The following is a 24,473-nucleotide window of genomic DNA, read 5'->3' on the forward strand; positions in this document are numbered from 1 at the left end:
ATTCATTAAGTACATCAAATATTTTGCATGTGATTGTCATGTGTGGCGTTAATAATTTAAACCCTAAAATACCCTTATTTTATTTTTTTAAGACCATTTCATCCCTTTGATTTAATCAGGGGCAAAGTGATGGAATCTAGAAGTACGAAGGGGATATTTGTCACAAAACAAAAAGTTTAGTGGTTCTAAGTATTACAACCCCCGAGTACAGGGTGAGTGTCTGTAATTTATCCTAGCTATTTTATTAGTAACTTATTTTTGGTATTTATAGTTTGTCTTTTATATATAAACTCTGAGGTCATAGAACTTGCAAGTATTGAATTAATGGATTTCTTACTTTCTTATTTATTTTGAAATGCTCATGAAATTCTTCATTTACCTTATTGCTTAAACATGGAAAGCTCGAACCAGATAAAGCAATTGGCTTTACAAATTAAGGTTGTGTTTGGTACCATTAATGTTTATTCATGAAACATTTGGGATTGATGGGTAGAAATTGATGTTAAAATATGGGGAAATTGTCTAAAACTCACTATGACTTCTCAGAATTTTTCTTAAACTCACCACAACTTTTCAAAACGTCTAAAACTCACCATGTTAGTAAGTTTTTATTTTCCAAAACTCACCTTCCGTTAGTACACTGTTAATGTTTCTTAACAGAGGTATCCATGTCAACATAAATAACAATTTTTATGATCAAATCACCCTTCAATGGTGAGTTAGAGGAAAATGTTTTTTTTTTTCATTTTTAAATTTTCTTTTATTTACATTTTAGTGTTTTGTTATAATTTCTAATGTTTTTTATAATTTCTATTTTTTACATTTTTCTATTTTTTTATATTTTATATTTTCTAAAATCTATAAAATTTTCTGTATTTTTTATTTATTTGCAATTTCTGTGCTTTTCTATAATTTTTTGTTTTTTTCTACAATTTTTATTTTCTAATTTTGTTTTTTAATTTCTATAATTTGAAAATAATTTTTTTATTTTGTGTGTGTAGACATGTGAATTTTAAGCCAAATAAATGGGCTTATTTTACAGGACAACCTCTGAATTAGTATGGGCCTCCATGGGCCCAAGGCCCAAGACTACATAAATATGTCTTGATGGCCTAGAGATCCAAGTGTATTAAGTCCATTCTGGCCCATCTCCTATTGTAATAGGGAGGCTCCATTGGCAAGACCATTAACTCCTAAATAATGGTACATGTATAGGAGTTAATGCTAACCCAACACCCCATACACATGGGATTGGTTAGCTAAGTAGGCTGAGGTGGCAGCTTTAACCCTTGGCTATCAATAGCCTTGCCCAGGAGAAAAGTGTTAGATAGTTGTATGCCCTTAGCTTCAATCATAAATATGTACATTATGAATTTATTGTAAATAAATAAAGTAGACATTTGATTCATGTTCCTGGGCTGTGTTTCTGTGTAATACCCTTAAACTGGACACTTAATGAGACTTGTGTTAGCTTAGAATGTTCACAGCTATTGGGTAAGTCTGGGGAGATTTATCCTGCCAAGGCTGACACTGGTGTGCTGCCAACTATTGGAGTGGCTTGTCTCAGCTACCAGGGTGAGACCCGAAGCACATGCAGTGTAGGATTAATAGAACCTTTGAACTGGACCAGATTACCAGTATTGCCCTGGACCTTGGAGATAGATGGGCAAAACTGGAAAGTTACACCTAACCCCTAGACTCGATTATGATAATACACTAGGTGTCGGATTGGGTTGTCTTTGATGTACCAATCAGTGAGATCCTTAGCGGGGGTCAAAACCTGGGTATGTTGGAACAGTCCGAGAATTCATCTGAGTGGGTGATCATAGTGACAGGATCAGCCCCTTTGTTAGACAAAGGTAAGGATCGGGGATGCACTCTCTCTGATGGAAACCAAGACTACCGCCAGCCGATTCCAAATGTTGAGATTTTGTTTTGCGAAATATATATATATATATATATATATATATATATATATATATATATATATATATATATGTGTGTGTGTGTGTGTGTGTGTGTTATGGTTTCGAAATGATTTGCAAAAGGTTTTAATTCCCGGGATCCATGTAAGCAGAGAGTGCAACACTATTCCTTGCAGTCGAAGGAGAGGACCTCCCTTATCGGGCAGTGTTTGATCATTATGGGCTGAGAGGTTAAGTGTAAAATCATTGAGGATAATACCTGATGGGATAATCTTGCATCTGCCCACAGTCCCTGTGTGTTACAAGGTGGCTTGGCCCAATGACCACTTAGGGTAAGTGTTGGGCCCATAGAGCCCATAAGATGGGTTTCGGGGGGTGCACTGCCCATGTGGCTGATGTGTAGATCAATGTTTGGGTCCCACGCCATACAAGGAAGCCCAATTGAGCAGCAGTTTGGAAGACTATGTGAGTACATAACCTTAAATGGGCCTTAAGTCCATTTCAAACTGGGCTGATTTGATCAGTCAATTAAAGGGGGCGAATTCTAAGATGGATCAGCTGATAGGATTGGGCCTAAACCCCTATCCACTTAGAGAGTCCAAGATCTAAATAAGATTTAGATCTGAAAGCCTCCTAATTAGATTAGGAGATGGTTGATCTGATCTGCAGATAAGATAAGGGTTCTCCCTTATCACTTAAAGGGACTTCTAATCCAAATATAATTTGGATCAGCAGCTCCTAATTTGGATTAGGAGCTGATCCCTTTAAATCTATAAAAGGAGCAGGGGCGGCAACCTTTAAAAATGCTACTTAAGACTCTTGTCTTCAGAGTTGAAATCACAGAAGAGAGATTTCTACAACCTCTGCAAAATCTCTCTTGTCGCCTCCTTCCTGCCGCCGCCATTACCTTTAGTTCGATCTCCAGTTCTTGGGAGAAATCAAGATCTGATCTTGATACCAATCTTATGGGAAAAGATTGATTGGAGCTGTACTCACAAGCCATCCAGTTGATTCTTGCGAAGGGTTAAGTTCTTTTGAAGAACATTGCTGATTCTGCTCCATCCTACACTGCGCCATCTTTAGTGGGAGCAGTCTTTGGATCCTTCCTTGGGCGTGAACACCTCCATTGGGAGATACTAATTCTCCATATCAGGTACATCCTCCCTTCTACTCCTTTTGGTTCAGATCTGGTTTGGTTCATAGTTCAAGATTGATCCTTGAAAAATATGTTTTTCTAAAATAGGGAATTTGATTCCCTGCAAAGATGGGAGAAATTTTTTTTGAAATTCGCGTAGTCCATTCCGCAAGACTTGGGCGTCCATGTGATGGATATTCCATCCCTTCAATGGTATCAGAGCCCAGGTTCAAATCTTGAATCAATTTAATTCAGATCTGAACCTGCGCAAATGGGCAGAAGGTGTTCTACCCAATTTGTGCAGATAAGTGTTTTTGGGAATTTGCTCCCAAAATTATGGGCGAATAATCAGAAATTAAATTTTATATAAATCTGACTATTGTTTAGAATAGTTCTTTATGATTTTCTTGATTTATGGGCTGTTGGTATAAGAGGAGATCGAATTCTTGGTTTGCGCAGGGAACCTGCAAGATTTGCAGTTTCTTGATTTACTCATACATTTGGTTTGTAAATAATTTTTTTTTATTTTTTTAGACTCAATGTATTAGGTATTCGATCTGATGTAATTATAATAGAAATTAGGTTTTCTATTTATTTTCCTTTTTGGATCGAAGATGGCGTCGCAAGGAAGGAGATTTCGCAGATGGGACATTCGCTACCTGGATTTGCAGTTTGTGAAACTGCATTCAGTGATCTAACCTCTGTTTTGCAGGATGGATTGTACGAACAGCCCTGGATTGACTGATTCTTGTTTTGTTTCATCAAATCTTTAATTTCAGATTATTTTCTTGAATTAAAGATTTAATTAAAGATCAAACCCTAGACCCATTCGAACCAAGATTGGTTCAAATTGTTTGGACTGAATCTAGGGTTCGATCAAGGCTGAATATCAACCCCATTTTTTTTAATGGGCCTAAGGATTGATAATTAATTGGATATTTAATTCGGCCCAACCTGTAAGGCCTAGTTTTAAATTGTTAAAACTGCCAAAAGCCCATTTCAAAGGATAAAGCTATATGGGCCGAACTGGGTAACCCTAATTCAGCCCATATACCTAGATGATATTAATCGTTAATATTATGGATTAAAATGGGCTTCAAATGGGTTTTTACAGATAATTAATTGATTGGATCAATTCCTCCCTGCATGTGATGTATGGATGTGTGATGTGCTACGTTCATGGGCCATAAGTGCTTGGCCCATGCAGATTCGATCATGGATCTTGCGCACACCATGGTTGAATGCACATCATTGCCATGGTGTCCCTTCTAGTCATTGGATGACCTCCCTCAATGGTGGACCCCACACCTCCTGAAGAGGTTGCGTGCGGAACCCTAGTCGATTTAGGCCCACCGAAATCTGGCTTTATGAAAGTCAGTGGGAGCCACTTTGGTTTGACCTAAAATAAACTAGGGCGTAATTCTTGTTCCCTCCAATAAATATGAGTGCATGTGATAGGGAGATTCATATGATGAACTCTCTAAAGGCCTTCCATCATTAGCATGAGGATGGGTCCTTCAGTAATGAGGAAACGCACCAGAAAATGGGCTATCCATTTGCTGATGGGCTTGTCCAAGTGTTTCATAAGATGATAGCGGCGTCATAGACCGATGTGGGAAGGGCTTCACCAGAAAATGGGAACTCTCTCACGGTACCTTGGCGTTCACGAATATGATGGGTGAGCACTCACTGGACAGAAAGGTTTACCTGAAAACGGCTCTGAACCTTGTCTGACAGAGGCCAAAGGGAAAACTCATATGATGAGTGGATATGATCCTTCACAGAAAGGTGGTGGGGTTTTGCAGCTGAAACAGTTGGCTCCATGCACCCTACGTGGTTTCCCACATTTCCAGAGAAGGAGGAAAAACTCAGAGATGAACAAATGAGAATGGAACATAGATTAAAATCCATGTCTGTGATATGAACATGAATCAAATAAGGTTGTGGACTGATATTTGTTGTTTTATCAGAAAATGGCAAACGGACAATTTGCAAAGCTTCTTGACGACAACAAGCTTAAGGGCCCAAACTATGCCGACTGGTACCACAATCTAATGCTGGTTTTAACATCTAAAAAATTGGACAAGGTAGTCAAGTCTCCTGCCCAGGAGCGTCTGGGTGATAGGGCTTCTGAAGCCCGTAGGAGAGAATTCCAAGATTGGGAGGATAAAAACTCCCTAGCCCGGTGCTATGTCGTTGCTTCTTTGGACAACTCAATACAGAGGCAGTTCGATCAGATCGAACTCGCTAAGGACATATTGGACAGTCTGAAAACAATGTACGAAGAGCAGAACCATTCTACTTGGCAGAAGGTCTTGAAAATGTTCATGACCGCTCAGATGTCCAAGGGGCAGAAAGTTCACGACCATTGTCTTCGGATGATGGGATACATTAACGAGCTGGAAGCCCTTGGATCTGGGCTAGATCTTGGCACTCAAGTGGATGCCATTCTGAACTCCTTGCCCTCTTCCTTCAATGGGTTCATATTAAACTACAATATGAACAAGCTGAATGTCAGTGTCCAAGAGCTCAGCAATATGTTGCAAAGGGCCAAGGACTTATTTAAGAAGGATGAGCCTGTGGTGATGCTTGTTGAAGCTAACAAAACGGGCAAGAAAAAGAGGAAGGCAAAGAAGCCTCAGAAGAAGACTAATAAGCCCAAGAAGCAGAAGGACAAGACAGCAGATGCATGCCACTTCTACAAACAAACCGGCCACTGGAAGAGGAAGGGGGTCTCCGGGGCTTCAACTCATGCGTGTAACTCATTGCAGGGGTTCAAGGTAAGCAGAAGGCTGAATGATGGAGAAGTGATGCTCTACTTGGGGACTTTTGCAAGCGTTGCAGCTACGACAATAGGCACCGTGGAATTAAAATTTAAAGAAGGAAATATTGTACTTAAAGATTGTCTTTTTATGCAAAATCTAAGAAGAAATTTGATTTCTGTCTCAAAACTGTGTGCGGATGGATATTCTGTCTTTTTCAGTAATACGATTACTATTAAAAGAAACAATAAATTCATCGCATATGGGGAACTGGAGAACGGTCTCTATGTTCTACATCCTTCTTTAGAAACTAACATAGTTGAAACTACGCCGGCTGAAATCCCCAAGAAAAGAGCACGTGATACAGTTAATCCCACGTGCCTGTGGCATTACCGACTTGGCCATATTGGTTTTGGCCGAATCACAAGACTGGTAAGGATGGTCCTTTGGATTTTCTAACTGTAGAAGATCTTCCCACTTGTGAGCCTTGCCTTTAGGGTAAGATGACAAAGAGGCCATTTAACAGTAAGCCTGAAAGATGTACAGGCATGCTTGACCTTATACATACTGATGTATGTGGTCCCCTGAGTGTTAGGACCCATAACCAACACGTGTATTTCATTACATTCACCGATGACTATTCTCGGTATGGTTACGTGTACCTAATGAGACATAAGTCTGAGTCCTTTGAAAAGTTCAAAGAGTTCAGACAAAAGGTCGAGAAACAGTTAGGGAGAGAAATTAAGTCCCTTCGATCAGATTGATGCGGCGAATATCTCTTTGATGAATTCAGGGACTACTTAAAGGTAAACGGGATAGTATCACAGTTAGCTCCTCCTGCTACACCACAACTTAACGGTGTTTCAGAGAGGAGGAATAGGACCCTATTAGATATGGTCCGGTCACTTCTCATCCATTCAGAGTTACCCACATCTTTTTGGGGATACGCATTAGAGATTGCGATATACGTGCTGAACCGGGTTCCAACCAAATCGATTCCTAAGACTCCCTATGAGCTTTGGACCGGAAAGAAACCAAGTGTACGACACTTGAAGATTTGGGGTTGTCCGACTCACGTTAAAAGAACGAATCCAAACAAATTGGAATCCAAGACCAGCCGTTGCTTAATCGTAGGCTACCCAAAGGGCTCAGTGGGCTACCTATTCTATGATCCAAGTGAGCAGAAGGTGTTCTGTAGTCGGAATGCACAATTCTTGAAAAATTACTACATCCTGGACAATCTTCGTTAAGAAATTGTTCTTGATGAGGAGAGCTCAGATGTAGTGGGAGGTGTCCCACAAGTTCTAGGTAGTGACCAACCTAGAAGATCTACCCGGGTGTCCAGGCCACCGGTCCGTTTTGGTTACGATCAGGATAGTTACCTGATCGAAACCTTGACTAGTGAAGAGGATCCCGTGACTTATACGGAAGCTATGTTGGACATAGACTCCCTTAAATGGGTAGATGCCATGAGAGCTGAGATGGACTCAATGGAAACCAATGGAGTCTAGACTCTAGTGGATCCGCCCTCTCGGGTAAAAGCAATTGGTTGCAGGGTTGAGACCAACAAAGCACGTCTAGTGGCGAAAGGATACACTCAGAAAGAAGGCATCGATAATGAGGAAACATTTTCGCCCGTGGCCATGCTTAAATCCATTAGGATCCTGCTAGTTGTAGCAGCTTACTATGACTATGAGATTTGGCAGATGGATGTCAAAACTGTGTTCCTGAATGGAGATCTTGCTGAAGATATCTATATGTAGCAACTACAAGGTTTTGTAGTTGCGGGTCAGGAACACATGGTCTGTAAGTTGAATAAATCCATCTATGGACTCAAGCAAGCTTCTAGAAGTTGGAACATCCGATTTGACTCTACGGTCAAAAAGTTTGATTTTGAACAGAATCCGGATGAACCCTGTGTTTACAGGAAGACTAGTGGTGACAAGGTTACGTTTCTAGTTCTGTATGTAGATGACATTCTACTCATTCGGAATGATGTAGGAATGTTAACTACGATAAAAGTATGGCTATCACAGCAATTCTCCATGAAAGACCTTGGAGAAGCCTCCTATATACTGGGTCTTTGACTCTATAGAGATAGATCGAAGCAGATAATAAGATTATCCCAATCTGCTTATATTGACAAAATAGTCAAGAGATACAGCATGGAAAACTCCAAGAAAGGAAATGTTCCTTTCAGGCATGGAGTCAATCTCTCCAAGAAGATGTCTCCAAAGACCTCTGAGGAGATCGAGAGCATGAAAGGCGTTCCCTATGCCTCAGCCGTGGGGAGCATCATGTATGCCATGCTGTGCACTCGTCCTGACATCGCCCAGGCAGTGAGTGTAGTAAGCAGATTCCTGGCCAACCCAAGGCAGGAGCATTGGACTGCTGTGAAATGCATACTTAAGTACCTTCGAAGGACAAAAGAGTTTTGTCTGGTATTCGATGGTAGTTCACTACAGATCCAAGGGTATATAGATGCGGATTTTCAGTCGGATCTGGATGATAGAAAGTCTACATCTGGATATGTTTTCACGATAGGATTGTGTGTTGTTTGCTGGAAAAGCAACAAACAGGGGTCCACAGCAGACTCCACAACCGAGGCCAAATACATTGCTGCAAGTGAAGCTGCCAAGGAAGCTGTTTGGATGAAGAAGCTCGTTCACGAATTGGGAGTAGTTCCGTCCAGCACATCACCCATCCCATTGTTGTGTGACAACAATGGAGCGATTGCTCAGGCTAAGGAGCCACAAGCCCACTCGAAATCAAAGCACATCGAGAGGAAGTACCACGTACTCCGGGAGATTGTTGGTAGAGGGGACATCTTGATTCAGAAGGTAGCATCAGCGGAGAATGTAACAGACCCATTGACTAAGCCACTGACACAGAAAGTGTTCGAGAAACACGTGGAAAGCATGGGACTCCGGCTTATACCAGATTGGACCTAAGTGCAAGTGAGAGCTATTAGACAGTTGTATGCCCTTAGCTTCAATCAGAAATATGTACATTATGAATTTATTGTAAATGAATAAAGTACACATTTGATTCATGTTCCTGTGGTGTGTTTCTGTTTAATACCCTTAAACTGGACACTTAATGAGACTTGTGTTAGTTTAGAATGTTCACAGCCATTGGGTAAGTCTGGGGAGATTTATCCTACCAAGGCTGACATTGGTGTGCTGCCAACTGTTGGAGTGGCTTGTCTTAGCTACCAGGGTGAGACCCGAAGCACATGCAGTGTAGGATTAATAGAACCTTTGAACTGGACCAGATTTCCAGTATTGCCCTGGACCTTTGAGATAGATGGGCAAAACTGGAAAGTTACACCTAACCCCTAGACTCGATTATGATACTACACTAGGTGTCAGATTGGGTTGTCTTTGATGTACCAACCAGTGAGATCCTTAGCGGGGGTCAAAACCTAGGTATGTTGGTGAGATCCGAGAATTCATTTGAGTGGGTGATCATAATGACAGGATCAGCCCCTTTGTCGGACAAAGGTAATGATCGGGGATGCACTCTCTCTGATGAAACCAAGACTGCCGGTAGCCGATTTCAATTGTTGAGATATATATGTTATGGTTTCAAAATGATTTGCAAAAGGTTTTAATTCCCGGGATCCATGTAAGAAGAGAGTGCAACATTGTTCCTTGCAGTCGAGGGAGAGGTCCTTCCTTATCGGGCAGTGTTTGATCATTATGGGCTGAGAGGTTAAGTGTAAAACCATTGAGGATAATACCTGATGGGCTAATCTTGCATCTACCCACAGTCCCTGGGTGTTACAAGGTGGCTTGGCCCAGGGACCACTTAGGGTAAGTGTTGGGCCCATAGAGCCCATAAGATGGGTTTCAGGGGGTGCACTGTCCATAACAGTGTATTCGGCCAAGCCTTGTAACAAAGGCTGGGCTGAACCCATGTGGCTGATGTGTAGATCAATGTTTGGGTCCCACGCCATACAAGGAAGCCCAACTGGGCAGCAGTTTGGAAGGCTAAGTGGGTACATAACCTTAAATGGGCCTTAAGCCCATTTCGAACTGGGCTGATTTGATCAGTCAATTAAAGGGGGCGAATTCTAAGATGGATCAGCTGATAGGATTGGGCCTAAACCCCTATCCACTTAGAGAGTCCAAGATCTAAATAAGATTTAGATCTGGAAGCCTCCTAATTAGATTAGGAGATGGCTGATCTTATCTGCATATAAGATAAGGGTTCTCCCTTATCACTTAAAGGGACTTCTAATCCAAATATAATTTGGATCAGCAGCTCCTAATAGGATTAGGAGCTGATCCCTTTAAATCTATAAAAGGAGGAGGGAGCGGCAGCCTTTAAAAATGCTACTTAAGACTCTTGTCTTCAGAGCTGAAATCACAGAAGAGAGATTTCTGCAACCTCTGCAAAATCTCTCTTGTCGCCTCCTTCCTGCCGCCGCCATTACCTTTAGTTCGATCTCCAGTTCTTGGGAGAAATCAAGATCTGATCTTGATACCAATCTTTTGGGAAAATATTGATTGGAGCTGTACTCACAAGCCATCCAGTTGATTCTTGCTAAGGGTCAAGTTCTTTTGAAGAACATTGCTGATTTTGCTCCATCCTGCACTGCGCCATCTTCAGTGGGAGCAGTCTTTGGGTCCTTCCTTGGGCGTGAACACCTCCATTGAGAGATACTAATTCTCTGTATCAGGTACATCCTCCCTCCTACTCCTTTTGGTTCAGATCTGGTTTGGTTCATGGTTCAAGATTGATCCTTGAAAAATATGTTTTTCTAAAATAGAGAATTCGATTCCCTGCAAAGATGGGAGAAATTTTTTTTGAAATTCGCCCAGTCCATTCCGCATAACTTGGGCGTCCATGCGATGCATATCCCATCCCTTCAAAAAGGGAGTCATTTTTCTTCCTTTTGGAGAATCACACTACAAGAAGCTCTCAGACACCAACATTGAAGATTGCAAGCAACCACAAATTCCTGCAACCTCTAGAAACTACAAGATTCAGAGAGAAGAAGAAAGGGAAAAGCTTCTTCGTTCTCTTCAACACACTTGGATTCAAGCTCTCCAAAGAAGATCAAGCCACCACAAAAGGGCCCTTCTTAGAGAAGCATCCTTCACAGTCGATCAAGTACGAAGCCCGGAGTGCAGAAATCTACACCAAACCTCTCAAAGCACCAAAATTAAGGAAATTTACATCAACACTTCAAGAAGTATGAGAAACATGCCAATGGCCCTCGTCTTCACCAAATTCGACCGTTAATCAGAGGTTGTTCACGTCATTGAGCAGAAATCAAAGAGAGTTCATTCCCTTGTTTGTTTTCTTTATTACAAATTTATTTTTGTAATTTGTCCCCATATTCTGTGCTAATTGAAATACATGAAATTTGTGTTGACAACGTGCAATTTCTATAATTTTTTATATTTTTTCCAATTTTTGTGTTTTTATGTATTTTATATTTGAAAATATTTTTTGAACCTTTTCCTTTTTTATATCTAAATATTAAAATATATGTATATATTTTATATTTTTCTATAAAGGTTAAAATGGTAATATATTAACCGTCGTTAGTCTCTTTAACGTCAAGTTAGTGACATGGTGAGTTTTAGACATTTTGAAAAGTTGTGGTGAGTGAAAACTCATGGTGAGTTTTTGACAAATTCCCTAAAATATGTGTTGTTATGTTACATAATCAAAAATGTTTTGGATTGATCAATACAAATTACGACTATTGTCACTTGAAACATCAAATTGATATTTGAACTCTAAACAGCAATGGTCAGTCCTCACATGTTTTTTTTTTTCTGTTGAAGTGACTCTCTTAAAATGTGACAATTCATCTTTTGCATCAATTTCTATTGATCAACTCCAAAAGATTTTATGAAGAAACTGCAATGGTACCAAATACAACCTAAATCAATTTCCTATTAGGTATAAAGAAAAAAAATAAAATTTGTAGAAGATATAAAAAGTTAATACACTAGCCAATGTAATGTTTAAATGGCTAAAAAGTAAGACTGACAAATAACATTGGAAATGGGTACATGTAGAAAAGAGGAGAATCACCTCAAGTCTCAAGTTCGTAACTATTGACAAGAGAAAAAAAATTAAATTGAAATGGTTTAACCTTGTAAAATCAAGGTCAAAAGGAAAAAATAATATTGATCTCAAAGAACTCAGACACATTAAAAATTTACAAATTAATATTTTCTGTATACTTTGAAAATAAGATAAAATACAAGAAAAGAGGTTAAGGCTGATGATGATGGTGATGGTTGTAGATAACATCATGCCATAGAACTATTGAAGTATTGATCTAAATCAAACCATTGACTTGATTGGGCTAAACGCCAACCATTCAAGTTTATGGTGCTTACGTTGTAACTTCACTTCTTAATTTTAAAATTACCTCCATCCATGAAAATAGTGAATTTTAAATTTGTAAATATTGATTGTCCAAATAGTGAATTTAAAAATACTTGTATCTTTAGATTATTACATATAGTTAAGACATTTGAAGAAATAAGTAAAAAATCTCAAAATTTATATGCCTTTCTTTCTTTTGACCCTTTAAATCTTCCATACATGCATGGCATACAAAAAGTTAAGCCAGTCTCTATACCAAATGAAATCAACATCTGACCAAGATTTAATAAATATATACACCTACTTCTAATTTTGGATCAACTTTGATATAAATAATTAAACAAGGAAAGCACTTAAATACTTTGTTAGTAGTTAATAATAATAATAACAATAATAATAATAAATAAAAGTAATACTATTGGGGTGACCATGGTTTTCAAAACCAGATTGGATCAGACGGTCAAACCAGAAAAATCAGGAACTGATCAGATGACCGATTCCGTTTTTCTCCAAAACTGGAATTTCTCAAAAAACTATTGATTTTGGTCAACAAACCGTTGACCGGGCGATTAACCATTCGAGTTGTTCATATGATTTTGGCCGTTTTTTATTTTTTTTTTATTTTTTTATTTTTGTTAAAACGGGCCAATTGTTCGACCCGATAACCAGACCCTGACCGGTTCCGGGTCGGTTTTAAAAACCATGGGAATGACAATTTCAAACCACACCCTATTCTAATGCCTATACTAGGCCCTTCTAACCCTACTTTTTGGGCAGTTCGGGTTGATCGTGACTTCATTTGTAATACTATTTTGACCTGCCCATAAAAGGTACACCCAAATTATCAAAATTGTCTTATACGGCACCATTGCCCAAACCGGTAAATAGACAAATAGATATTGCATTCATATTGATGTATGTTGACCATTTATCCCCTCTGGACTGGGATCGTCTGTCCTCTTCTTCTGCCCGTCTCAGTGTCCTCCCATTCAGGAAACTAACACTTGATTCATTTCACACCGTGTCAAGGTATAGAAAGAGAGAGAGTCCTGATCTGCTTCTCACAGTGCGCGCCTCACATCATTTTTGTCTTTATTTTTCGAATTTAATAAAAATGTTTAAACTAAAAAAAAAACAAAAACAAAATCAAAGTTGTGTCCCCTTTCTCAGTTTCTCTATCTCCTCTCCTCAAACGTGATTTCACTACTTTTTCTGTATCATGAAAATAATCTTCTTATCAACTAGTAATTCTATTATTCCCTTTCTAATTAATAATGCTAGTGGTTTCACTACTTTCTCTACTGGAAACATTTATATATATATACATATATATATATATAATAAACATAATTATCCATTTTAATGATAATGAATGGGAATGGAGATGGATGCGGAATAAACTATGATGAATTAATTTAGTTCTTAACATAAAATATAAAAAATATAAAAATGGGTAATTCCCTGTCTCTCCTTTTTGGTTTCAACTATGATACTAAGAAATTATATCGAAAAAACTTACATCCAATCAACTGATAACATAAAAGTGGTGACTAATAAACTAGTATTTATTATAATTCATTGGTCAAAACTCTTCTGCAGTATGATAGATTTTCTACGTTTATAAATTGGGAATAAGACAATAATAAGTGTCACTCCTTGAATGAGACGACACTGAGATCAGAGAGGGAGAGAGGGGAATTGGGTGACAATCCCAACCCCCTCTAGGAATGGCAACGGAATGGGTTCAGGGTGAGGATCATATTCCCCATCCCTAACCCCGATCCCCGTTAAGAATAAAAGTTATCCTCCATCCTCGATCTCGAATAAAGACAGATTTCCCATGGGGGCCTAAATACCCAAAATTTTTTAATTAATAGAATTTTTTGAAAAATAAATTTATTTAAAATAAAAACAAACTTTAAAATATATATAATATTTTAAATATATTTTGATATATATATATATATATATATAAAATGGAAACTTCATTCCCCATTTTCTATTAATCCCTATCCCATCCCTGACCCGTCAAAATAATCCCTATCCCCGATTGGGTCGAAAAGGTCCGATACTTGATGGTAACAAGAAAAGTTGACCATCTCTCTATATGATACTTATTAACTTTTTTCTTGTGCATATTAATGAATGAGGCATAGATAGATGATTTTTTTTCCCTTTCTGGAAATTGGCGTAGAAGATAGGTGCCCCACTTGTTAACACGTAATGGGTATATATTAATGAGTCCGTAATAAGCGGACCACTCATCTATGCTCCACTCATTAATATGTGCCCATTACATGTTAGTAAGTGGGGCACCTATTTCTCTAGGTGCCCTAACTACCCTCCCTCTGGCCTTTGTGATAGTTTTGATAAGGAGTTTACTTTTGTTAGGATGGTGTTATATTGCAGGGCTAAAATCGAAAATCATGGCTTTTGATATACGGAGAAGTATGGATACATATGATGCAGAATTCTGAATTACAGCCCCCCCCCTCCTACTACTATCCCCCTCCCCCCTTATAAACCACATCCTTCTTGTGAATTTGGCATCAATTCACGGTCAGGATGCATTCCTCCTTTAAGGTTATAAAATTCTGATCTGGGCTGATTAATCATTCTCCCTTTGATATATTGGGGTAGTCATATTAAAATGTCATTTTATCTAATTCAATATGGTTATAGTAATATATCAAGGCCTCTTTTGTTTTTTGGTAAGTTATTTAACTAGGTAAATGCAATTATCTGGGAAACATTTACTCAGGTAAGTGTATTTACCCGTGTTCTTTTATTTCTTAGATAAATAAGGTAATGACCATTTTAGTCATAAAAAATTATTATTAAAAAGGACATTTTTGTCCCATTCAAGTGTTAGCAACTTTCCTCTTAGGTGGGAAAGTTATTTACCCACTTAGGATATGAGTATCATATGTGGTAAAGTAATATTTTTCCCTATTCCCCACATTAATCTGAAAAATGAACATGAAATTCTTGGTCAATGGGAACCAAAATCTCATTTACTAACTTTCCCCCTCTTTAATTTTATTGTTTTAATGTAGTGATTATCTAATTCAAGATGGGATCATGGTAATATATCAAAGGTTTTGATTTTATTGTTTTAACGTAATGGTAGGACATTGTCCTTGAAAATGTAAACCATTTGGTAAGAGGTTTTGGGCTAACTACAAGAAAGACAAATTGATGTTCAGTATTGTAGAAGCCTCCCAGGCTAGTTGCTGAAATTATTATGATGGAGGCTTCTCTAACGAGGGCTGCAACTCTTTTGGAAATTTTGAAAGGGTGCATTTTTATTGCAGTTTGTGGGTCAAGTAAAGCGAAAAAACTTTGGCTGTTGGGGCCAACAGCCTATACTGTTGATAACATTTTTGGGAATGTCACTTACCATAGGGTGAGGTAAAATAGTAATTACCCCCTATATATATTAGATATATAAGGTCTTTAGGCTACAACCCCCCACCATTCATAGATGTGGCCTTTTCATTTTTTTGGAAATCTAAATACGTGGCATTTTCTAAGAAATCGTTCTTAAAACTCACAACTCACTACCACCATTCAGACAAGTGGCTTTCTCATTTTCTAGAAAGCTAAACACGTAGCATTTTCTGAGAAATTCCTACTAAAGCCCAAAGCCCCCCACCATTCAGACATGTGGTTTTTTCATTTTTTCTAGAAAGTTAGACATGTGGCACTTTCTAAAAAGTTGTTGTTAAAACCCACAACCCACTACCACCATTCAGATACGTGGCATCCTATTAATTCATGAAATAGGATTCAAAAAGTGGGTAGTTTCACTCCTAAACATTCACAATAGACAGTTATTTATTAACTTAACGCATGTTTGTCCATAATTTATAAAATACAAATGGTGGGACCCATTAAAGATTACCATAAATCCACATTTATTTTTAATGTTTTTTTCAAAAAGAAATACTTTATTAATTACAAACTTAATTTAACTTTTAGGAAGCAACCTAATTTAACTTTTAAAAATAAATAACTCAAAATAGATTTATTAGATAAATAGTAAATACCAAATAAAGTGGGTTATTGTTTACCAATAAGATCTCATTTAATATCTTAGATCAAATTAAAAAACATAAATTAATAGTGGGTTTCAAATAAAATAGGTCAGAATAGATTGTCAATTACAAATATGCAAGACCCATATTAGTTTTTTTAATTTAATTTTTATTAATTAAATAGTAAACTTCAAACTAAATTATAGGTTGTTGGCCCCCAACTCCTTTTCATTGTTTTAAAGTGGAATTGATGGTTAGAATTCGATGACTCCAGATCTCCTACCCACGAGAACTCTGCCCACGCCTACCCACAATACACTATCCCCCGTGAATTGAGAACATCTCCCCCTGCATAATACTATGCAGAGGATGAGATATTCTCCATATGTGGCTACGATAAACGTGGGCTGGAGATATGGATATATATAATATAAATATAAGGTTTTACACTATATATTTGCATTTATACTCCTTTCAAATTGAGCTTAATAGGTTTCTACCAAGGTCATGTAATAGGTCTATTCATGATAATAGGTCTATTCATGATAAGTGTACTGGTAACCAATATAATTCTCTACCAGAAAAAAAAAGAAGACCATTTTTTTCTTTCACATGGTTTATTTAATTTAGGACCACTATGTTAAGTCTAGGTGTATCACTATGTTATAGGAAACATGGTAAATTTCATTTTTCTGGATATCACTTTTCTAAGTAAATGATATCCTTCTCATACTCAGGTAAATTTGGTTTCCCGAGAGTGAATGGAAAAAGGTGAAAATGTCAATATTACCCCCAAAACATAATTACGTTTCATTGGTTCGATAGTTTCGTCACTTCTACTGTTCTTCTCCCAAAAATCACCGCTGCAATGTTGCCAAAGAGTTTCTATTCCGTCGTCTTCCGCGTTCTCGCTGTGGTTGATCCTCTCACTTGCCGCCACTGCTCCACCTAATCACCGCCGCTGCTCTGCCTAGTCATTTCCGTTGCTCCATCTAGCCGCTGTCGTTGTTATTTTTTCCTCCGGTAAGAATCGTTGTTCCTACTCTGTTGTTCCTCTGTCTCCTGCACTCCAGCATCTTGCTGCCATTGATTCTCATTTTATTGTTCCTCTTTTATTATTATTTCATTGTTTTTCTTTTTTATTTTGAATATATTTTTGTTTCCAGAATTCTTGGATCTGGTATTTTGGTTTCTGGTACCTAGTTTTTTCTAGAATCAGAACAAAGAAAACAATTCTTATTGTAGAAGATCTACAACAAGGGAACACTGGATCAGACCAGGTAATTCATGATTTAGTAGGAGCATATTTGAACTAAGGTAGATAAAGTAGAAAAGGAAAAGAATAATGGAATCCTGCACCAAGGATCCATTTGAAACTTTACTCTGCCCCTACATAAAACATTTACTAGACAATTTCCGAGGAAAAATTTAACATAGACCTCTTACAAATGGACTAGACCCAATGGTAATTTGTAGAGGTGTCAATTGGATTGGATTTGGTCCAACCTGATCCAGTCCAATGTGAGTCCACTTACAAATGGACTGGACCCAATCCAGTCCAAATCCAATACAAATCAAATCCAATCCAATCCATTAAAATGTAAATGGATTGGATTGGATCCAATTTAAACCGAATGAAATTTAAAAAATTATATAAAAGCACTTTTGGCATTGAAAAAAGCACTTTTGTAAAAGTTTTTTGATAAGTACTTTCATAAAAGTGCTTTTACAAAAGCACTTTATTGAAACTACTTCGTAAAAGTGATTTTGTAAAAGCACTTTCAGAAAAATACTTCCATAGAAGTGCTTATAAAAGAACTTCCGTAGAAGTGCTTCTATAAAAGTACTTTTATAAAAGTACTTTATAGAAGTACTTTTATAAAAGTACTTTTATAGAAGTGCTTTTGTAAAAGTACTTTTATAGAAGTATTTTCGTAAGTGTTTTTATAAAAGTACTTCCATAAAAGTGCTTTTTTAAAAATGCTTTCATAAAATTATTTTATAAAACTAATTATATAAAAGTACTTTTGTAAAAGTGCTTTTGTAAAAGTTCTTTCATAAAAGTGCTTTTATAAAAGTACTTTCATAAAAGTGCTTTCGTAAAAGTGCTTTTATTAAAGTACTTCTATAAAAATGCTTTCACAAAAGTACTTTTATAAAAGTACTTCTATAAAAGTTCTTTTGTAAAAGTGCTTTTGTGTAAAAGTACTTTTATAAAAATGCTTTCTTAAAAGTACTTTTGCAAAAATGCTTTCATAAAAGTACTTTTTTAAAAATGCTTTCATAAAAGTACTTTTGTAAAAGTGTTTTCATAAAACTACTTTTGTAAAAGTGCTTTTATTAAAGTGCTTTTGTAAAAGTGCTTTTATAAAACTACTTTTGTAAAAGTGCATTCATAAAAATACTTTTGTAAAAATGCTTTTATAAAAGTAATTTTATAAAAGTGCTTTCGTAAAAATATTTTTAATTACTTTTATAAAAGTGCTTTTGTAAAAGTGTTTTCATAAAAATACTTTCATAAAAGTAATTTTATGCTGGCTTCAGTTTTGATTGATTTCAAATTGGACAAGGGTTTGGCCTCATTATAGGATTATTGGAAATTTGATTTGTGTCCAATTCAAACCAATAAGAATATGGACCAATTTATTTTTGGTTGGCCAAATCCAACCAAAATTCTCCCACTCCTTAAAGCTGTTATAGCTTTAGCATTTTCGAATTGGGGTTTCTGAGGAGGCGGTTGAATTTGCTGAGAAAAACCCAATGGCTAATTCCTAGGGTTTGCAACTAGTTGACTCGGTACCTGCCCCACTACCCTCCTTGCATTAGCTTCAGCTAGCTGTCCTATTTGGCTTTCTAACCTAGCAAAGGATTGCTATTGATTTAGGATCAACTGTTGCAGCTGCATAAATTGATCGTCTACTGATCAGGATTGAGGGGGTTGTGAGTAGCCCTGATATGGTTGGGCCAGTTGACTCCTAGGATGCACCTGCTGGAACTGGTTTTGTACTACTGGCCTCTGAAACTGTTGAGCCATGGAGTTGGACAGATGTTGATGGGACTGTACATTGCGTTGATGTGTCCTCCAAGAAAAGTTAGGTTGGTTTCTCCACCCAGGGTTATAAGTATTAGAATATGGATCATTATTGGCCTTTGAGAAACTCTGGACCGCTCGAACTTGTTCTTGGATAAAAGGTGGAAACTGGGCCGCAGTAGGACAATCATCAACCTGGTGGGTCGGGCTGGCACAAATGGAACATACTTCGGGATAAGAGGTAGATGAACTCGATTGTTGGTTAAGAGTGAAAAACTGGTTGAGTTTCTAGGCTAGAAGGTCTACCCTATCCAACTTTCTAGAAATGGCATTCAAGTCCATTTTTGCCTTGGGCTCCTCTATATTATTTCTGACCTCATAGAGCCTTGCCCTCTTTGAGGGTCCCACCGACCTTTCATAGGAATACAACGACGTATTATTGATAGAATTCTCACTCATAGTTTCGAAAAGATTATAAGCTTCATCCTCGCTCTTGCTCATAAATGCCCCCCCACACGATGCATCTACCATCTACCATCTACCATCTATCCGTGATAGCTCTCCTCATGGTATTGGTTCTGCCTATAGGACAAAACTTCCTAAGGAATTCTTGTTGCATTTCTGCCCAAGTCCTAATGGGTCTCCCTATAGTCCCTAACCAATGCTTGGCCTTATCCTTCAAGGAGAAGGGGAAAAGAACCAATCTAAGGGCATCATCATTGAAATTCTGAGTCCTTACAGTTGAACATATTTCCAGGAACTCATCTATGTGCTTGTATGGGTCTTCGCTTGGGTTCCCATAGAAGGATGGGAGCATCTAGATTGTACTTGACTTAATTTCATACTGTAAGGCCTGAGTATCAAGTAACTGAATGTAGGATGAAGGGTTGTATTGTGTTGGAGTGAAGTATTCCTTCAACTTTCTAGGTTGTCATCATTGATTCCGGCCATTTGATTTCGATGTTGATGATGGAGGTATCTCTCTATTTCAGGTATAGTTTCTACAGTTTCTCTCCTTAGAGATCTCCTTCCCAACATACAACACGGAAGTCCCTTTTCTTCTTATTTGAATTTAAAATTTTGAGTTTAATTTCAAATGTGGATTTTGCAACTTGAATTTTGAAATTTAAACTCAACTTTTGAAACTTTATCTTTTTTCTCTAAAATTTAAATTCAAACTCAGCCTTTGAAATTTAAATTCCTAACATCTAAATTCAAGTTGCAATTTTTAAATTTTTTTCTTCTTTTTTTTTCTATTTTTTTTAAAGGCAAACAAATCAACCACACGACATAGGGGCTGACCTAGGGTTTCCTGAACTAGTGGTTCAACCAATGTGAATCCTTGTAGGTTCACTTAGAATTACACCACTTCCTTTGGTTAGCTAGGTAAGAGGTGGGGATGTGGGAGGCTCTCCATGCTCTTGCAAGAACCTAATTAATAAACCACAAAACCCGCTTAGACTTAACCGTTTAACATTTTTCCTTAGACACCAACCACTGGTTATGGAAAATAATTTCAAGTTCTCTTAAAATTCAACACACCTTTGAACCAAGTGTGAGGCTTTCCTGAAAGATTTTTCTATTCAAATTTTAAATTAGAGTTAGGGTGAACTACACGTAAATGGTGGTGATTTTTGGGCCAAGGAAGGGTGATGAAATCCCCACCTTATCTTATTTAGGTTGGATGCCCTTAAATGAATTAACAGAAAGACAAAATAAGCACAACAAAATGCAACTAACTACAATGCATGAACAATTATTTCTAAAATGCAATTCAGCAATATACCATAAAAGAATAAAGCAAACAAACTAAGCAAAAGGAACAATTAAAATAATAAAAAGAGCACCTAACACATTCACAACTAACAATAATAATTTCAGCAAACAAATAATCCTATATGATGCATGCTCTAGAATATCAAACCCTAAATAATGGAATGAAAATGCAAGAGAAATATTCAAATTTTTTTTTGTTTATATATATATATATTTTTTAATTTAAAATTTAAATTTTTGGGAGTTTAAATTCAAATTCAAATTTTGAAATTTAAATTCCTAAAATATAAATTTGATTTTTTTAATTTTTTGTCATTTAATTTTTTTATATTCAAAATTTTAAAATTTAAATTTCAAAATTTGAAATTCAAATTCAAATTCAAATTCGGGTTTGAATTAAAATTTAAATTTAAATTCAGATTTGAAATTTAAACTCAAATTCGAAAATTTCAACAATTTCCTATTTAGCAATTAATTATTCAATTAAACAACTAAAAGAAAAGAAATTAAATAAAGCAACAAATAATAATTGCAAACAGAAAATAAAACAACAATTAATTGTGCTAAACAGAATTAACAACTACCAAAAATAAATTCTAACAAACTAATTGCTAATCTAAAAATTAAACTGAAAATAAAATGACCAAAAAAGAAAATTATGCAAGAAATAGATAAAAGAAAAGAAAAAAATATAAATCTAAAAAAAATTAAACCGAAAATAAAATAAACAAAAGAAAAAAATAAGCTGAAACTTTTTTATTTATATTCTTTTTCGTTTTTTTAATGAAAGAAAAACACAAATCTAAAAATTAAAACGAAAATAAAATTAATGAAAGAAAAATACGTTGCAAAACAAAAGTACAACAAAATAAATGATTTTTTTTCTTGTTTTTTTATCGAATTTAAACCGAAAATAAAATAAAAGAAAATAAACAAAAATTATGCTGCAAGAAAATAAACGATTTTTTTTGTTTTTTTTTTAATCTGAAATAAAAGAAAAACACAAACCTAATAAAGAAAAAAAATCGAACAAGAAATTAAAATAAAGAAAAAAGAATAGATCTAGAAACAAAATGGAAGCAAAATAATACCAAAAAAAATCGGATCTAGAAAAAAAATTAATTAAAAAAATTAAAAAATCACTATTCTACCAAAAAAAAGGATTTCAAAAATTAAAAATTAAAAAATTAAAAATAAAATTGGGCAACTACACCTGAAACACAATCCAATTAAAATGAGAAACAAGAATTAAAATGAGATAACGAATTAAGTAATAAAACAAAAAAAAAATAATGAAACAGATCCGGATAAAGCCAATAATTTTTTTTTCTGTGCTTCCCCAACAACGGCGCAATAAACTTGGTGTGTCCGAAAGCGTGTCATTAAACACTTCAGAACACCAGTTTAAACATTTATAAATTTTTCTGACTCTCAAACAAATACTAACATAGTAAATGGGTGAGAACGGGTCGTATCCACAGGAAAGCGAGGGAAAAATTAATAAACACTCAAATCCGGACAAGAGAACACAAGAGGGAAGTTTAAAAATATAAAAAATAATTAATTAAACTAAGAAAAATATAGAATTTGAACAGTACTGAAAGTTAAAAGTGCAGAAACATAAATAAATATAGAAATAAATTAACAAAAGAAACGAAATAGAAATCTGTAATCCAATCAAAGGTAGTAGTCTCCGGACCACTCCTTTGACCATCGAACTTCTCAAGCTAGAACTTCCGTCTTACCTGGCCAAATTGTAGATCTACAAAAAATGAAACAAAGATCATACAGAATGAAAATAAATTGCATAAAGTAAACAACAAAATAGGAATTGGAAGAACAAAAATTAAAACTAAAATAAAGTAAAAGTGGTTAGGATCTAATTTCAGAGGTGGCAGTAGTGGTGTTGACGAACTGCAAGTAGGAACCCCTCCTCTTGCTTGGGCATCCTCATCTTCTTCTACCCTTGAACTTCTCAAGATCAGCCTTCATTCTTACTTGGGTGAATTGACCAACCCCTTCTACAGGGCCCCTGGGACCCTTTTTATAGAGAATGGTGGACACAACTAAAAATAGGGAGAAAGATGGGAGGCGGCAACTGGAATTTAGGAAAGTTAGGGACGCCCTAGGGTTTCTAATGGATGGCTAAGTTGATTTTGGGGTGATCCTATGGCTGAGAATGGAAGGAGAGGGCACCTAATATTATGTAGGGCCAAGATTTGGGTGCCTAGAAATGGAGGGTGTAGATTAGAACATATAGGGTTGAAGGGTTAAGATTAAAAGAATAGGTGGCGCCTTAAATTTAATGGTTGGGATATAAGATGGAGGGAGTGGCTGAGATTTAATGGAGAGGATTAGTAGAATAGGTGACGCCCTAGGGTTTAAAAGATACAAAGGAGAGCCCTAAAATGGATGGTGGAGATTAAAAGGAGTGGATGGTGGAGATTACACCGTTGGGGCGGCTAGGGTTAAAAAGGCTCCCTAGGGTTTGCTAAGGAGAGGGGAGCGTGGTAATATAGTAGGATGGGCGCCAACTGGGTTTAGCAGATAGGAGGCACCCTCCTATTCTCAGTTCTTTACAAAAACACCCCCTCTCTCAGCTGGTCTTCACACCAGCTTCCCAAAAACTATACTTCAGCCATGAAAACTTTTAAGTTTTCTACATAATTTGCACAGAGACCCTGAGAGGTCACATAATTAATTTTAACTGGGAAAATGGTACACTTTGACTACTCTAAGGCCGAAAATACTCCTGAATTGATGCCCTTAAGGCATCAAAATGCAAGGTTATTAGTGACCCATTAGGGTCAAGTGAAAAGGGTCAAAGTGGGTTGGGTCGAGAGTACCCATTAGGGCCAGGATGGATTGGGGTCAATTGGGTAAAGGAAGGGTTGAAACTCAAAGCAGGGTTAGGAGTCTCGGTTGAAGTTTAGTTTTCTACCGTTGGGAGGAAATCTTCTATCATAGCACTCTGAAGCCAATGATCTGTTCTCAGTAGTCGACAATCACCAGCGATTTCTTCTTCTTCTTCTTCTTCTTCTTCTTCTTCTTCTTCTTTCAAAGGTGCATTTGTGTATATCTCTCTTTGCTCTTTCCGCCATGGTAGAAAGGTGGAAGGTTTTTCCATTGTTGGAGTGTGGAATGGCATGTTCAATATCAAATTCACAATAGATCTAGTTCAAAACTATATCTATGTTCATCATCTCCTTTACTGGAGATAGGGCAACGACAGATCTGGTTTTGAGCAAGATCTGTGTTCATTGTGAAGAGAAGGCAATGGAAGATTTGGTTTTGAACTAGATTTGTGTTCATCATGAAGATAGGGTGATGATAGATCTGGGTTATTAAAATATCAAAAAAATAAAAAAAAAACTATCATTTTCTGTAACTTCCCTATGTTTTTTACATTTGTTTTTCTTGTACTTTTGTCATTTATTTGCAATTTTTTTGCTT

The 24,473-nt window shown here is 36.6% G+C and overlaps 1 protein-coding gene across 3 annotated transcripts in view; it reads left to right on the forward strand.

The window, feature by feature from the left end:
* The window catches only part of LOC148803644 (transcription factor bHLH35-like), a 40,925-nt gene that overhangs the window by 12,427 nt on the left and 4,025 nt on the right, over positions 1–24,473 (forward strand). Inside the window, exon 4 of one of the 3 annotated variants that reach the window (XR_016077961.1) lies at positions 16,951–17,236. The exons of 1 other annotated variant lie outside the window; for it this stretch is intronic. Coding sequence is in view for 1 of the 2 variants with exons in the window: in XM_088890838.1 (XP_088746964.1) it covers positions 120–140 (21 nt within the window). In the remaining variant the exon portion in view is untranslated. Of the gene's footprint in view, positions 1–119; positions 349–16,950; positions 17,237–24,473 lie in introns of those variants that run through there. One more of the 3 variants, XM_088890838.1, reaches the window with a different exon arrangement.

The sequence above is a fragment of the Nelumbo nucifera genome, chromosome 1 (assembly GCF_055504915.1).
Source record: "Nelumbo nucifera cultivar China Antique chromosome 1, China Antique-T2T, whole genome shotgun sequence".
NCBI lineage: Eukaryota > Viridiplantae > Streptophyta > Magnoliopsida > Proteales > Nelumbonaceae > Nelumbo > Nelumbo nucifera.